General features: G+C 32.4%; 1 protein-coding gene across 1 annotated transcript in view; it reads right to left on the reverse strand.

The window, feature by feature from the left end:
• Positions 1 to 16,449, reverse strand: part of LOC126878473 (uncharacterized) — a 39,522-nt gene extending 23,073 nt beyond the window's left edge. The window contains exons 1-4 of the mRNA XM_050641219.1: positions 16,083 to 16,449; positions 15,900 to 15,951; positions 15,780 to 15,838; positions 12,608 to 12,764 (exon numbers count right to left, since the gene is read on the reverse strand). Of these exons, the coding sequence (XP_050497176.1) occupies positions 12,608 to 12,764; positions 15,780 to 15,838; positions 15,900 to 15,951; positions 16,083 to 16,149 (335 nt within the window). The 5' untranslated portion in view covers positions 16,150 to 16,449. The remainder of the gene's footprint in view (positions 1 to 12,607; positions 12,765 to 15,779; positions 15,839 to 15,899; positions 15,952 to 16,082) is intronic.
• Between the last annotated feature and the right edge of the window lie 2,017 nt (positions 16,450 to 18,466).

Raw genomic sequence — 18,466 nt, forward strand, 5'->3', positions numbered from 1 at the left:
AAAATATTGTTGGTCCCTTTTATTTTTTGGTAAAAAGAATCACGAAAATTATCCCCTAATTAGCACTCCAAATAAATTTAATCGTTATCGCTTCATAAGTTACTTTGATTATGTCTTCTCTATATGATCTGTAAGTTTCATAGGTTCAGAGTGCTTAGTTTTGAAAACGCTGTAGTTAAAATAGCTTGAACGAGTAACTAATCACGAGTTTATGTAAATTTTGAACACCCACAGCATAATCAATTTTTGTCTAATAAGAAAACAAAAAATCCAAAATATTCAGAAAAGCAAAACGTACATTTTATTACTCTTTGAGATTATTGGTATTACTAATAATTTTTAGTTAATTTGAAAAAAAAAGGATTTTTTTTAATTAAAAAAAAATGTTATATTTTAAAACCAATTTTTTTCAAAACTGAGCACTTTGAACCAATGAAACTTATAGATCATATATATAATACATAAGTAAAGTAACTTGTAAAGCGGTAACGATTAATTTTATTTAGGAAGCTAATTAGGGGGTGATTTTCGCGATTTTTTTACCAAAAAATAAAAGCGACCAACAATATTTTGCGCGTAACTCACTTACTTTTAATGTTAAAAGTTTTTTTAAAAATCAGAAATAAACCTTTTTTAAAGACTTTAAAAACGTTGTTATGAGTTTTCCCCGAAAAGTGGTCCGTTTTTTGGTTATTTCACGTTGAAATATTCGATTTGGAATTTTACTAATAAGAACCTACTTTTCATTTCTGTTTCTACTGAGTCTAGCGTCTTCATGCATACACCATTGTTTTCACGTTTTTATATGCTATATTTTTGCTAAGAATATTTTTTTCGCTAAAGTACTTACTTTTTGTGTTATCTGCGAAAAACCGTTCAAAGACATATTTTATTTTTGTTAAAAATGAACATATTCACTCGCAAATACCTCGAAAAATATTGACTTAGTGAAAAAACTCTATAGAACAAAAGTTGCTTACAATTAGTCACTTTATCCAATTCCGGACTTATTTTGAACATATGTTTTTTCATCCCCGAGAAAATATTTTTCACCCCGTATTTCCCAATTTTTGTAAAATGGAGGGTATGTAGAATTGTTAACTTTTTCTTATATAATAGTAGACAATTTCAACTACCTATTCCCAAATTTTCATCCTTCCTTTATTTTTTTGGAGCTATTCGTAAAGTTTTGTGTTCATTGATCGGGTTATGTGCGTTGATTCCAAACAAAACGACCCTAATATACGCAGGTTCAATCCCCAATGCAAATTTTTATTTTTTTTATATATATTTTATGATTGTAGGTTTATTTACTATGTATATATATTTTTTCAGAAGTACGTATTTAGTTAAATTTTTGCCAACAATTATTGTTCAGAAATCATTTCTTTGTTGCATTTTTCAATGTGTTTGTGTGTGTGTTTTTTTTTTTTTTTTTTTTTTTTTGAGAAATTCGCATCAACCCGAAGGTTATTAGCGAGGAGCAGATTTACAATATTAAATATTATATATTTACAAAATTAATAGCTTTTAAATAGTTTAACATATTTGTGAACGAACAATTTGCACCAAGTGCTTTCTCTAAGTTTGTTGGAATACCGTAAATTCTTCTTGCTGTGGAGAAAACTGGACAGTCTACAATTATATGTTTTACCGAGAGTTTAACGTTACACTGATCACATTTCGGTTCAGGTTCTTTTGTTATTAAGAACTTGTGTGTGGCACTGGTATGACCTAACCTAAGGCGGGTTATTGTCACTTGATCCCTTCTTTTGGTGGGGAAACATGTCCATGGTTTAATGTTCGGTTTAATATTCCAAAGATTGGACACTGAAAATTGCCACCGGTTTTGCCACTCACTTAGGATACGCGATTTGATAACACTTGAAACATCACTAGTTGTCACATATTGCACGATAGTAGAGTCAGCTGAGTTGACGGCTTCACGCGCACACTTATCTGCTTCTTCATTGCCTCTTATACCAATATGTGACGGGATCCAGATGAAGATTACCTCCTTATTACGATTTTGTATCTCGATCAGATTTTGTTTTATTTTTCCCAGAATGTAATTCTCTGGGTATATTTTTCCTATGGATTGTGGTGAGCTTAGTGAATCAGTCAAAATGATGTATTTCTGATTTGGTGAGGATATTATATATGTCAGTGCCCCGTATATGGCATATAATTCTGCATTAAAAGTACTGCAGTGTATTGGCAACTTATATTTTTGGCACATATTCGAGGATATAACTGCTGCTCCCACGCCATCTGTTGATTTTGAAGCATCTGTATATATTTGAGAGAAGTTTGTATACTTTGATAATAAGTTTTGCAGATTTTGATGTATTATACTATGGTTAGTAGTATGTTTGTCCAATGAAGTTAAGGTGGTAATTATTTTTGGTACTCCCAAAATCCATGGCGTAGCAGGTTCAAAACTAACAGGATAGCAAGGAGGTAAGGTGGTGTTAAGAGATGAGAGATCCATTTTGATTCGGTGGTAGAAAGGTTTGTGTAGACGTGGTTTATTGGAGAAAAATGTTGATAATCGGTTAAGGTGGTCATATTTGAAGGTGTGGTTATTAGGATTTGCATTTGATTTAATTGCATAGGTTAACTTTAAGTACATTCTTCTGTAATACAGAAGAATGCTTCAGCTGCTTCACAATACAGGCTTTCTATTGGTGTGGTTCTGAAAGCTCCCAAGACAATGCGGAGTGCAGTATTGTGGATTGAATCTAAAATTTTAACAGAAGACTCAGTAGCCTATGAATATGCTATCGCGCCATAGTCTAATTTAGATCTGATTAGAGTTCTGTAGAGAGAGAGCATAGTTTGTCTATCTGCTCCCCAGTCTTTTTTTGACAATGATTTAATGATATTAAGTCTTCCTTGGCATTCGATTGCCAGTTTCTTAATATGTTCTTTCCAATTTAGATGTTGGTCGAATATCATTCCTAAAAATTTTACAGTATTTTTCCGAACTAACGAATTGTTATATAGTGAGAGTGAAGGGTGATTAGGGCAGCTTTTCTTTGAGAATAATATAAATTGTGTTTTTTCTGTAGAAAATTGAAACCCACAACTTTGCGACCATTTCTCTAGTTGATGTAAGAACGTTTGTAGCATATTCGTGATGTTTTCCATATTTTGACTTCTCGCATAGATAACAAGGTCGTCTGCGTATAAGAGACCTTTCAGTGGTAAGTTCATATTGGTTAGGACATCATTTATTGCTACTAAAAAAAGTGTAGGGCTTAACACTGATCCTTGTGGAATACCATTCTCTAGTTTTGTTTTTGGTGATAGCATACCATTAGTTTTAAGTTGGAATGATCTATTGGTAAGGAAATTGTTAATGAACGCTAGGCAGTGTCCCCTGATATTTAAATTATGTAGTTTCTTGACTATTAGGTGTTTCCAAGTGACATCATAGGCTCCCCTGATGTCAAAAAATATAGCGACGCATTTTTGATTGACAGCAAAAGCTTCAAGTATGTCATTTTCTAATGCTAAAATATTGTCTATTGTTGATCGATTTCTACGAAAACCACTTTGATTTGGAATGATTAGGTTTCGATTCTCAAGAGTCCATAAAAGCCTTTTATTTACAATTTTTTCCATTAATTTACCCATAGCACATGTCAAAGATATTGGTCTATATGAATTTGGATTACTTTTTGGATTGTTTGGTTTTAAAATTGGTATAATAATAGATTCTGACCATTTTGGTGGAAATTTATGTTGAGTCCAGATTAAATTAAATAACCTTAGTAAGTACTGGTGAGCGTTTGAAGGTAAATTTTTTATAAATTTTACCGGAATATCATCAGGTCCCGCTGCCGAATCTTTAAATGAGTTAAGGGCTTCGTTGTATTCTTCCATTAAAAAAGGAGAGTTTATAGGACTTTTATCTATCTCATCGAAGTTAATTAGATTACGTTCTTCATGTTGCTTAAGTGTAATAAAGCTCTGGTTATACTGGGTATTACTAGATCTGTGTTTATAAGTGTTAGCCATTTCTTCTGCGATTTCGTTGTCGGAGGTAATAACCTTATCTTGAATATTTAGTGAGTTGATTTTTAAATTTAAACTTTTTCCCGATATTCGTTTTATCTTCTTCCATATGTCACTCATAGGAGTAGAGCTGTTTATTTTAGAAACATAATCAATCCAGGATTGACGTTTGGCTGTCTTTATTGTCAATCTAGTTATGGCTCGAGTTCTCTTATATTCTAGTTGGTTTTCAAGTGATTTATTTCTTTTATATTTATTAAAGGCAGTTTTACTTTCTCTAATGACCTTTTTACAAGACTCGTTCCACCATGGAACTGGTGTTGAATGTTTCGTTGGAGCTGTTTTACCGATTGAGTTTTCAGCTGCCTTAATAATTATTTGGGTCAAATTGTCTAGACATTCTTCGACATTAATTATTGTTGTCGAGCACTTGTTTATATATGATTCTATCTGTTGGGCGAAATGCTTCCAATCGGCTTTATCTATTTTCCATTTGGGAGAGAAATGGGTTGTGTGTTTATGTTGATTGTTTTCTATAATTAATGGATAATGGTCACTGTTGTATGTGTACTGCATTGGATACCAAGACAAATGTGGGTAAAGATCACTGTCACATATTGTTAGATCAAGTGGTGTAGCTTCTCCAGTTCTTATATTAAATCTAGTCGGGCTTCCGTCATTTAAGAGAGACAAATTAAGATGATCTATAATTTCTTCAATGGCGGTACCCCGTTGATCTTTATATGCTGATCCCCAGATGTGATTATATGCGTTTAGGTCACCCAAAATGATTCGAGGAGTAGGAATTTGTTTAAAAAGATCCTCTAGTTCGTTTCTGGAAATTACTGCTCCAGGAGGTAGATATATGTTGCAAATGTTTATATTAGTTTTCCCAATAACGGTGACAGCAATGGCCTCTAAGTTAGTATTTAGAGGTATTCTTATCGAGTCATATGAATTATTAATTAAAATTGATACACCGCCACTAGCAATGTTCTGGTTAAGTCTTATTTGATTATGACAAACATAGTTTCTTAAGGTTATATTTTGATTTGGTTTAAAATTGGTCTCTTGTAAACATACAAAAGCTGGATTTTGTTCTGAAAGAATGATCTGTAGCATAGGTAAATTATTGAAATAGCCATTTATATTCCACTGTATTAATTTATTAAACTCCATTTTAATTTATTAAATTTATTTATTGATTTGTTTGTGAGGAGTCACTTTCTGTATCGGATACTAGGTCCTGTGGGATTTGCATCTGTAAGTGTTTTAGAAGAATTTTCCTTAATTTGGTATTTCGGGTCTTTGTAGATCTGTCTTGAGTATAGGGATATATTTTGTTTAACATATCGATGAGAGCTGTAAAGTTATCTGTATAATTTTCAACGGTAATAAGTGGATCGGGTGAACTCTTTATGTTTTCGAATAGGTCTGTTATCTGAACATAACTTAGAACAAATGGTGGCGACTGCTGGTTTATGAATGCTTCTAGAGATTTTCCTTTATTTTGTTTTTTCTTTTTCTTGGGATTAAGTGCTATTTCTGCAGGATTGGTGAACATCGGTTTATCAGTGGTATCATTAGGGAGCGGGGGAGGACTTAAGGTATCGTCAATCGTTCTTTTTGAACTATTTTGTGAAGACTCAATATTCATATGTAAGGTAGTTGATTCGCTCTCAGTTTCTTTGGGGTTCAGTTGATTGTTTGTAGTTGGGGTAGCTGATTGAATTGAAACAGATGCTAATGTGATGGTTGATATTTCTGGAGGATTTAATATTGGGTTTTTTTCTACTGTGGTTGGAGCAATAGGATTTGGTTTTGGATTGATAGGTTCTGGTATGCTGGTTGGTATTTCTGGAGGAGTGAATGTTGGGATGTTTTCTACTGAGGTCGAAGCGATAGGATTTGAGTTTGGATTGATAGGGTTTTTGCAGTTAGTTGCCGTATGACCATTTTGTTTACAGTTGTAACATGTCAAGTTGCCACTCGATAAGAATATTCTGTATGAAGTATTATCGTAGTTGATTAAAAACGATTCTGGAATTGTGAGGTCTGTTGGGCTGATAAAGATTTGCCTTCTGAAGCTCATTATATGACTAAATTCAGGTAACGGTGCACCAATTTTTAAAAAGGACATTGTAGATTGAATAACAAGTCCCATGGACTCGAGTTCTTTAATTAATACATCATGAGGAATTGATGGACAAACATTAGAGAGAATAATTCTTTCGGAAGGAGTTATATACCTTCGAGCTTGTATAATCTGATTGTTAACCACAATGTTGCCGTTATTTTCAGTCATGAATTTTTCTACGATATTTTCAGATGATAAATACAAACATATTCTATTGTTTGATAATCTAGAGCAGAATAGTATATTTTTTGGATGGATGATTTTTCCCAGCGGGAGGAGGTAATCTTGTATTTTCGCATCTTCAATGGAATTAAAAATGATTGCCTGGCGCTTAGAGGGATGTTTTTGTTGAATAAGGGCGGTAGAGTAACTTCTTGGTGTAGAATTATCCATTTGAGAATTTCCTGGTAAATTTATTTCATCGCTTTGTGACATCTTGATCGATTTTTAAACATTTCTAAGTACGGACCTGTCCCCGGCTGGGAAAAAAGCCGAGTAGACACACAGGTCGATGGTAATTAAATGTTTTTGTTTAACGTCAAGCAGATTTCGATATAAAAATTTACAATAATGTTAAATACTAATTAGATGTTTTCTGTGGAAAATTACAGTAAAACTGTACTTACAAATTTGGAAAGTTGAGATTCAATTGATCACTAATAACTTCACCAAGTTTGGTTAAATTTTGAAAACTTATTCTCACTTAATTTGAACTATTTTGTAGAGCCAAAATAAACACACCGTTCCGACATACAGTCAGGATCGGCCTCCTTTGTGTGTGTTTTATTCTTTTATTTTTTTAATTTTTGGTATTGTTTTAATAAAAATTTTTGTAAAGTAGTAAGTATTAAAATTAGTTTAAAATTTATATAAAATATAAATAAACTGTTTAAATTATATTGATTTCGTTAAAATCATATAATAGAAGTATAACTTCTTACGTGTGTACAAAGTACACACACATTCTTTATTTATATATCTTTTGGGCATAACTTTTGAACAGTAATTTCGATTTGTCTCATACTTTGGTAAAACATTACACCACTACTACCCAATTAACTAAGTTATTGAAACTAAAAAAGATTCATAGCTTGTTCATATAAAAATTTCACCTGTATCTGTTTCAAATATTTCACCCTGTATAACGTAAAACTCTAATAAGACTTTTACAAAGTAAGTACACAACAAAAATGCCACAATTTTGTTGCCCACATTATTCTTAAATTTTTAATAAAATAATCAAATTTAGCTATAAATTAAAAATTCAGAGAATTCGTAATTTGACACTTCCATTGTTTGAAGTTCAACTTCATTTATTCATGTTAATATACAATAAAGTGTTTACATACCTCAAACAATAGTATAAAATATTGGTTTACAAATATGTATAGAGAGTACAACATCCCTAATTATAAACATAAGGGATAATATATAAAATAATGCACACATTAAGTGTGCAGTTAAGACAAAGATTACACTTTGGGTTCCCAGGCATAAATAGAATACGATTCATCAATCCGCATCCAAGTTTCAATAATTAAAGTTAACATTTTAAGTAAAATAATAAATACAGGAAGAATTTCAGAAGAATGGAGAACCACTCAAATGATAGCGTTATTTAAAAAAGATGATAGGGCCGACCCCAGTAACTATAGACATAGAGGGATAAATTTAATGAGCACTATACTGAAACTCATAACAAAAATACTGATGGAGAAAATAATGGCGTGCATACATATATCGGATGAACAACAAGGATTTAGAAGTGGAAGATGCAGTTTTTGTGATAAGGCAAATAGTGGAGAAATCATTAGAATATAACAAACCAGCCTTTTTCTGTTTCCTAGACCTAGAGAAAGCGTTTGATAGAATCCAATTAACACATTGCGTGCCACGCCGCTCATATATGAGAGACACAGATCTTTTGCCAGGGGCCACGTCGCTCATTTTTGATATACAAGTATGACTAACTTTCATGGCCGTGGAAATCAATGGTCCCTGAGACTAGTATCCCGATTAAAGCGTGGCACGCAATGTGTTAAAAGATGTGATACACCTACTATATGACAAAAATTTACCACTGGATATCATAAAACTGATAGAAAACATATAATATGTAAGAAATAAAATAGAAATTAAAGTCAATGGAATAATAATAGAACCCATAGAAACAAAGACAGGAATCAGGCAAGGAGATTCATTAAGCCCTCTACTATTTAACATAATGTTGGATGCAATAATAAAACAAGTGAAGGAAAAAAGAGGGTACAAAATGGGCGATAGAGAGATAAAAATACTCTGTTACGCTGATGACACTGTGTTAGTAGCAGAGTGCGAAGACGACCTAGAAAGATTACTGCACGAATTCAACATTAATGCAAACGAAATGAATATAAAAATATCAGCCAAAAAACAAAAAGCTTAGTAATAGCCAAAGAACCAATAAGATGCAAATTGGAGTTATACAAGTAATGACTTTCAAATACCTGGGAATTAATATATCAGCCGACAACAATATCGAAGAAGAGGTAAAAGACCAAATAATTAAAGCCAGTAGAACGACCGGATGCCTAAACGACACAATTTGGAAAAACAAACACCTAAGATTGGAAACAAAGGCCCGAATATATAAGTCAGTTATCAGGCCAGTTATGACTTACACGGCCGAAACAAGACCAGAAACAAGCAAAACACGAGGACATCTGGAGACCAACGAAATGAAGATCTTAAGAAGGATTGCTCGAAAAGGACTACAGGATAGGGTAAGAAGTGAGGAAATCAGATGCATATGTGGGGTAGACAATATAAATACCTGGGTAAAGAACAGAAGAGAAGAGTGGAATGAACACATGAGCAGGATGTCTGAATCAAGGATAGTAAGAATAGCCAGGGACTAGTCACTGTTAGGCAGAAGTATAGGATGTCCAAGGAAAATATGGAATGACAACTTATTGGCAGAATGAAAGGCACCATTGAAGAAAAACAGGCAGTACTGCTTATATAAAAGAAGAAGAAGAAAGTTAAAATTTAAAAATTCATCACTGCTACAAAATGCCTAACAGATGAGAAAATTCTTCATTATTTTTTAAATAGTACATTTGGTAATTCAGTAATTGCAGAAGGCAGCTTGTTGTTATACCACTTTGGTACATCTCTACTTCTTTGAAGGCTGCTGTAGAACAGCATTAAGGCATCCTTATTCCTGGTTTCATATTGGTGTACATACACATTCATGCCTTTGATGACAATCTAAATTTTGTTTTACATGAACAATACTCTCCAGCATAAATATATAGTGAAGTTAATATGTGTAGTGCAACAAATGCTTGCCGACATTACAGGGTGAAATTTTGAAATTGTAGTGTGTGGAAATCACTTATGGAATACAATAGTTTGTGTCCTTATTTTAGAAATTTCTAAAAAACGCTAGGATACGTCAACTTTTAAATTCAAATATGCACTGTTTAAACATAACTTTAAATATAAAGGGTGATTCACGCAAGTCTAGCATAGTACATGATCTTTAATTTTAATGAAACACCCTGTATATTTTTATGTTTTTAGAATCTGCTAAACAACCTCACGTCAAAAAAGTGTATTATGTAGGGCCTGTTATGAATAATACAAGGTGAAATTTTAAAATTATGTATAATTTTCGTCAGTATATTAACCTTCCGTGACTAGCATTCGGTCTGTGAGACGAACCACTTACGAGTTTTTACGATTATATCCAAATTGTTCGTTGTGTATCTTCGCCGCCATCAGCAGCTGCCTGTTTTTAGTGTTGAAGTGTGAGTCTTCAGTGGCAAGTGATTATGCAATTATCGGCAAATTTTGTCTCAGAGACCGATGTTGGACGTGACATACTCAATGAAAAAAACATTTATATTAACGAAAGACCGACGAACAAGTGCTGATAATTTAGTAACCCAATTGCCAGAAGTGAAAGCTTAAGCTAGGTACAAAAAAACAGCAGTGGAACAATTGAGCTTGTTTTTCACAAATGAGATGTTATATACCTAATTGTTTTTATTTTCTTTGGTATTTTGCTAATGTTTAAAAGGCTTATAAATTAAAAATAGGTATCATTCTTCTTTAATTTCACTCCTTCAAGGAGTAAGCACAACTCTAAGCTTGAAAGTGTGTCAATAGAAATATTTTTGGCGGAAGGTTAAAAACCTACATAAAATTTTGAAATTAATAATTTATCATACTTCAAGTAATGGTATTATTTTTAAATTAGCTAAATAAAGACATGCATTTTCTAAACTAAGTACAGTGGAACCTCGATTATCCGTCTCTCCATTAACCGTCACCTCTGTTAACCGTCAGGGTACATACAGAAGTTGTATTGACTACATAAGCAAAAATTTTGATGTAAAAAAATAAAAAAAAGAAAGTTAATTTGGTTTGTGATGAGGACACAAACGGCTATCCATTGCTGACAGATAAAGAAATCGTTGAAATGGCAACGAAGGCGGACCAGACAGATTCAGAAGCTGACACAGACTTGGAATTTGATTGTGGCTATGTTGATGAATCTATTGTAACTGACAAAGATTTGCGTAAATAATCTAGAGAAGCTGCAACGCATATGCAATAATTCATCGAGTGGTATTCTCAACAAGAAGAAGCCAATAAAGTAGACTGCATGATCTTATGCCGATTAAGAAATTCAGCCGTCGCAAAATGTGAAGCAACAGTAAAACAAACAAAGATTTCAGAATATTTTAAATTGATTCGATTTTACGAACACAAATCCCTCTTATTTTGTCAAACAAACCATACAAATGAAATTTAAGAGTTGTACTATAAATTTTTTATTTTTTTAATGTTCTATTAACCGTCTTTTCGATTATCCGTCATACCCTGGTCCGGTGCCCTGACGGATAATCGAGGTTCTACTGTATAAATCTATTGGATTTTGTATTTAATGTCTTGACGAAATTTATAAATAATTTCAAAATGTCACCTTGAATGTTCATAATGGACCCTGCATAATACACTTTTTTGAGATTAGGTTGTGAAGTAGCTTCTAAGAACATAAAAATATACAGGGTGATCCATTAAAACTAAAGATCATGGACTATGCTGTACTTGCGTGAATCACACTGTATATTTAAATTTATCTTTGTAAAGCGCCCATTTGGATTTTAAAGTTGATGTGTCTCAGTGTTTTTTATAATTTTCTAAAATAAGGACACAAACAATTTTATTCCATAATTGGTTTCCATACTTTATAATTTCAAAATTTCACCCTGTATTATTCATAATATGCCCTACATGATATATTTCATTGATATAAGGTTGTTAAGCAGCTTTTAAAAATATACAGGGTGCTCCATTAAAAATAACGCTTATGGACCATGTTGGACTTGCATGAATCACCCTGAACATTTAAATGTATGTTTAAAAAGTGCATATTTTTATTTAAAAATCGACAGGTCTCAGCGTTTTTTATAATTTTTTGAAACAAGGGCAGAAATAATTTTATTCCATAAGTGCCTTCCACACTGTATGAGCTTGTATGTATATTTGAATTGACAGTTGATCTAGTTTCAAGCCTCATAAAAACAAGTAGCGACCATCTGTTAAAACTTAGACTCAAGGTGGTAATTCATGAGTACGTAATATAATTTAAATTTAGATTTATGGTCATTTGAGCTGTACCTATGCATTTTTTGTTTCTCTAATTCTACCAAAAGTTTTTCATAATCAACCACAAAAAAGACTAAGTATTGCTTCCATACTCCAAACTACGAATCTATAAAAAAGTTTGTTAAAAATATAGGTAAGTTAAATCCCCTGTGATAAGATTTCCTGCAAAATGTTGTTTCTTTTTTTGGTACAAAACACATTCGATAGTCATCAGTTGGGACGACAACACTCATCACATGCCCTACATACTCGCATTTCTAACCTGTTAGTTATCGTTGGAGTGATCATTCATTGTGAATGATAACTCAAGTCTTTAAAACTCACAATTCCCAAGCTTAGACCTTTCGCTCCACCAAAAATCAATTCGTATTAAGACACAGAGAAGTAGTTAAAGTTGGTAATTTGTTGTATTGCAAATTTGACAATACAAGTGCTTGTGCTTCAAAGTAAAACAAAATTACTTAAACTTACCGTCTGCTATTACTTATTCCAATACCTCATTGCACCTTGCTTCCTAAGATTTATTAATCAGTCTTCCTAATCAACCACTTAAAAGTTTGGTTTTCGTTTTGTGTAGATGACAAGAGACATCCACACAGTAAAGCATTCTGGAGGAGCATTCTACACATCTACGTTTGATGGATAATTCCACAATATGATACATGAATCAGTAACAAGCAGAACTCACGGATATAGATTCCTGGTAGGTAGAGGTTATGCAACTATATGCCCCTGGTATGTTGGTATTAAAATGTTTTATATAAAACATTAAGTAGGTATGTAAGTACTTACGGATAATTCCACATGGTTCTAGTGTACTCTGTATCCATAATAGAAAATACAGCTTCCACATCTCCACTGGGAAGTCTTTCAGGAGCTTTTTCTAAATTCCATCTAACAATTCTAGCAAAACCATGTTGGGGGCCAAAACTCCATGGTCCAAATTGAGCTTAAAACAGTAATTTTCTATGAGTCAAATAATTTGGACATGTAATGCAATGAACATAACATTAATTTATTTGGCATCTGAATATATGTTCGTGTCACAGTGTTGCCATACTTTTTTGTTTACTTTTTGTATAATGTATGTATAAGAATGTTTACAATACTTATACAAAATTATATGTTTTTATTATTCTAAATGGGAAATAAGCCACAATTTAACTTAAAAAATTATTTTATTGATGTTTCGACTTCCACCTCGGATGTTGTTATCAAAATACAAAATATTACTAAATTACACAAAAATGTTGTTGCTTAGTAAAAAAATTCTTCTAATAATTTAATTTAATCTGACTCATTCATGTCGGCAATTGAGACATATATTATACATTTTAAAGTAGAAGACTTTAAAATGATATTGCCAATATTTATGAGTTGCATAATATTACTATTTAATAATAATATATATTTGCCGATAATAATGAGTCAGATTAAATTAAATTATTAGAAGAATTTTTTACTAAGCAACATTTTTGTTTCATTAAGTAATATTTTGTATTTTGAAAACGAGATCCGAGGTGGTTATTTTCGAAATGTGAATAAAATCATTTTTTAAGTTAAATTGTGGCTTATTTCCCATTTAGAATAATAAATTACATAAATACCACAAATAAATAGCTTCAGAACAATATATTTTTTGTTATGAGAAGCTGTAATTTTTAAATTCATATAAAAAAAATCATAAATATATATTTTTTTAAATTTAACCCGCTCGCTGGCAAGTGACTCATATCTGAGCCACATCGATTTTTCCCATAGACCAATGTCTCACCTGTGAGCCAGGGATTGCACTTCACATAATGACAATTTAAATAGCTATGGTCTATCTATGGGGACGAAACTTAAATATCCCCTTGGTAGCGAACATGTTCAATGAAGCTAAATATTGTGTTTTGTTACGAGCATTAGATTACTTTTATAAAATTATATTGTTTGTTATGAGAAGCTAAAATTTTTAAATTCATATAAAGAAGCATTCATAAATAATTTTTTTAAATGTAAATGCACCTAAATATTGTGCTTATTTGTGGCAATCTGGCTTTTATTTGCTAGTGAGTTGATACATTTGGCAATCTTTTTCAAAAAAATGTACCTGCAGTAATGTAACTGTAGTGTAGTGCAATAGCAAAATGGCTACATTTATTGTTAATCCTGAAAGAACATTAACTTTTAACCAAATGAGGGAAGAGATTTGCACATTAGTTTCCTAGGAGCTGCATTTACCAATATGTGTGAGGTGATTGTGAGTTGCGCATTTTAATTAAAAATATAGTACTGTGTAAAACATGCAATATTCATTGCGTCATTCTTTTCAAAGAAGCCACCTGGCCCTTTCCCAGCTAATTATATTGATCTATGGGTTTGCACATGACTTCCCACAAAAACTATTCTGTATGGAAGCACAAGTGGGTATCTTTACTGGAACTAGTACCAACTGGTGCAGTTTCAGCTGTGAAATGTGCAGCAGATATTTGGAGCAGCATCTGTGGAACTAGGAGGATTCAATGAGAATAGAACCCCACACCTTGGAACTCGACGAATCCTATTTCTTCCACAGGAAGTATCAGCAGAGGTCATTACAGGAAAGAGCAATGGGTTTTTGGGGGGATTGAAAGGAACAGTGGAAAACTGTTCCAGCAAGAGTTGAGTACCAGTTCTAGCAAAAGATGAGCTGACACTGCTGCCCATTATATCAAGGTACGTTAATATTACAAATATTTAGAATAAAGTAATATTCTTTTTAGAACAGTTCTACTGAGTACAGTAATTGTTACTGATGAATGGGGAGCATATAAGAGCATTGGTCTCCTGGATGGAGGAGTGTGTGAGCACCAGACTGTTATTTAGCAGAATCACTTCATGGTTCCAGATGGTAACAGTGGTCATACACAAACTATAGAAAGTGTGGACATTTAGTTTGAGGGTCCGTGAATATAGCTATAAGTGATTTCCACAAAACAAAATATTTGAGTTTGGCAGTGTTGCCATGTTCTTATAAGGTGTATGTTGTATGTTTCAAATATACAGAGAAAGCTTTGAAAAGTACATTTTTATTATATTATTTTATAGATTCTGCTAATTTTTAATCTATGTAAAACATGAAGAAATAAATATTTGTTGTTTGCTTTAATATTAATTGCAGTTAATTATTAGAATTTTTTTGGCAATTGCTATGATACGTTAGCGGATAGATTTTGCAGTAGAGCCAGAACATTTGAATTTGCGGTTGTCAGATAGCCACATTATTTCTTAATGAATGTACCTGAATACTGTTTATTACTGTTAGTTGAAATTTTTAACATTAAACATTTTTCTCGTTATTTCACCTGGTTTATATTTTCCAGTTAATAAATTAATTAATAAATACATCACATTTTCTTTCCTGATTTATTCTAAGAGCATGACAGTACTGTCAAACACTAAATTTCATTGTAGCTATCTTCACAAACTCTCAAACTAAATCTTGTTGGAAAGTGCGAAAAAGAAGCTCCAACAACAACGCCCAACTTCCAGTGATTTGTTTCATAGGCGTAACCAGGGGGGTTTTGGGGGTTATAAACCCCCCCATTGGGATGAATTTTGAGCTCTATACGCTTAACACCATACCCCTCAGAGACCTTCCAGTAGTTGTAACCCTCCCCTTTCCAGTGGTTGTAACCCCCCTTAGGATCATCCTGGTTACGCCTATGATTTGTTTCCCTCATATCTCCACGAATTTATGTGTAGGGAACGTATGAAAAACAAAAATCAATTTGTGGAATTTCTAATATGTGTTACAGAATAGTATTTAGTTTCGTTCAGTTTTAGTTTAGATCAATTTAAGTTTAGTTCAGTTTACTCCATTTCGAAAAACTTTGAACTTTATATTGCCTCCAAACTTTTAAGATATTGTATTTACAAGTATCAAAATCATTTACGTATTAAATAGGAACAATTATAATAATTTTAACTTAAAACTTACGAAAAACAAAAGGTATTCCTCCTCGGATTGCTTTTTTTCCATCAAATACTGCTAGTTTACTAAAATGTTATTCAAATTATTTTTTCAATTCTAACAAAGTTTAACACTACTATTCATTACCTCACAAATAATTGTTCTTGATTATTTACTCTCCAAGACACAACTGTAGCACCTAAAAATTGAATAAAAGTTATAAAACATAAAAAATGTTAGGTTATGTTGATGTTGTTAGGTAGTATAAATATTTTGAAAGATGATATAATGGAGATAGTTGAATATGAAATTTTTCATAAAATATCTCACCATGTAGATTAATAGTACAAGTGGTGTTGTTTCCTCTGTCTAACACTACTACACTAGTAGCTGCCATAGTCAAGTTTTTTTTGGTATCCCGATCCCGCCGGCCAAAAGATGCTTCTTTGGTTAATGTTTTTAATAGTGTTCCACACTTAAAATCTCACTTTACGCGGTATTACCTGCGCGGACACACCACAGGTGTTAAGTCCCTCTGTCGGTAGTGAAAAAAATAATATAGAATCTAAAAACCAGATATGCTATCCCTAGCGTCGATTCAATGAAATCACAACACTAAGAACAGGGCAGAAAGGCATCTAACGATCTAAATATGTAGAAGCTCAAACGACTAGTTTTTCATTCATATACAAAAAACGGAAACAGGACTAGATGGCGGAATCGAATTTTTTGGCGCCATCTGTTGGGAGATAGTATACTAATCACAATGTCTTGAAGAATTCTGTACGAGTAATTAATGTTTATGGTGTGAATCATTGTTCTATTTTATTATTTTTTTTGTTTCAGTTTCTACACAAAGATTAAAGATAACACTTTATATAGTACAAAATACTAAAATTAGATTTACGGAATTGCAAACAATATCCATTTTTAGTCCAGAGATTTTAATTCATTTAATAATTATATGTACCGGGTGTCCCAATAAGAATGGCCCTCGGCCATATTTCAGGAACCGTTTATAGTACAGCTTTGAGAAAAAAAGAATGTGTGTGTACTTTGTACGCACGTAAGAAGTTATACTTCTATTATATGATTATATGATTATAAACGAAATTAATATAAAATAATGAATGGGTTGCATGTGTGAGTCCATACTATTGTAGTAAAGAAAAGAGAGACGTTCTCACAAACAATTTATTTTACCACTGACGACCGGTTTCGCTGTTTACAATTTATACAGCATCATCAGGTCCGGTTAAAGTAAAATCAAATGCTACAAACAACAAAAACCAGAGTTATTTAGGTGGTCTGGTTTAAATAAAATTTAATGATACAGCCAATATCAAAGTACATATGTTCATGCATGTACATGAATACCCACATGTATGTGCGCATGGTGTACAATCCTCATACTCACAAACATGCACGCATTCATGTGCAGTGGCAAGCAAAAGTATGTCAAGTATATGATATATACTTACTTTCCGGTATAAAAGGTCCGCTTGCCACTATGCTAAATTTAGTACTGAAATTAGTACTAAAAATATTGTATCTACAAATTAGATGCGCGCGCCGATTTAGTACTAAAAATTAAAACATGTTCTAATTTCTTGTACTGAAATTGACACAATATTAAAAAGTGAGGTTGTATTGTATATTAGGTACTTTTGTTTTGTTTATAGGTACATAATAATAATAGTGATTTCAACTTTCAACATGTGGAGCCAAAGGCAGATTGAAACATTAATAGAGTTTTACAAATCGAATCAATGATCAATGTTTGTATGTGCCAAAGCACCCTCTCTTTAAGAATAGGGACGCAGGAATTAAAGTTTTGGAAGAAATAAAGGCAGAATTAGCCAAACTAGGTGTGGATATATCTGTAGCAGAAATAAAAGCCAAGTTTGCCAGTTTTGCAAAAATACTTCTTCCCATCTTTTATTGTTAATAAGTTAATGGATTTCAACTTGCAATATCAATTAGTAAAGCTACTATCTATGAACCTTGAGTAAAGCTCATGTAAAGTTAGTAGAGCGCATGCCTATATGCTGATTACAATTCGTATAGTTGCAAACACAAACTTGGCACAAACTGACATTTTTCATACTAAATCGACTCGCGCAACTAACCAATATTTTTAGTACTGAAATCAGTACTGAAATTAGTATAATGGCAAACGGGTCTAAGGGAAGAATGTAGTAGTATTCAATATCATACTTTTCTGTGCACTTTGCTAGAGGGATGGTTGGTGAAGGGAAAGATTTCAATGTAATATATTAACTAAACATCGGTGGGGTCTTGAGGGGTTTAGTAGGGAAATACGACATTAAACCGATAGTCTAATTTGTTTTATATAATAGTGATGTTATTTTAATTTAATTATATATGGTGATGTTATTTTAATTATTAATGTAGCTTTTAATTATATATGATAGTTAGATGTTGTGCTGGGTGTGCGACTTTTAGAACAGATTGGTCGTTTATGTAATAGATGTGATCACATCACTGTACATAGACTGTATATCACTTCTAAATAGGTCAAACCGGCAAACAGGTGTATGTTCTCAAAGAAATTGAAAGTGTGTAAAAAAAAATTTTAATAATCAGCTAAGTACTTTCAACACATAACGTGCCATCATCAGAGCTTCGTCCTATTATAAATCCTTCACAGAAGAGCAATTGTTAAAAATCACATGAAAAATCATGGATACTGG

The sequence above is a fragment of the Diabrotica virgifera genome, chromosome 10 (genome assembly GCF_917563875.1).
Source record: "Diabrotica virgifera virgifera chromosome 10, PGI_DIABVI_V3a".
Classification (NCBI taxonomy): Eukaryota; Metazoa; Arthropoda; class Insecta; order Coleoptera; family Chrysomelidae; genus Diabrotica; species Diabrotica virgifera.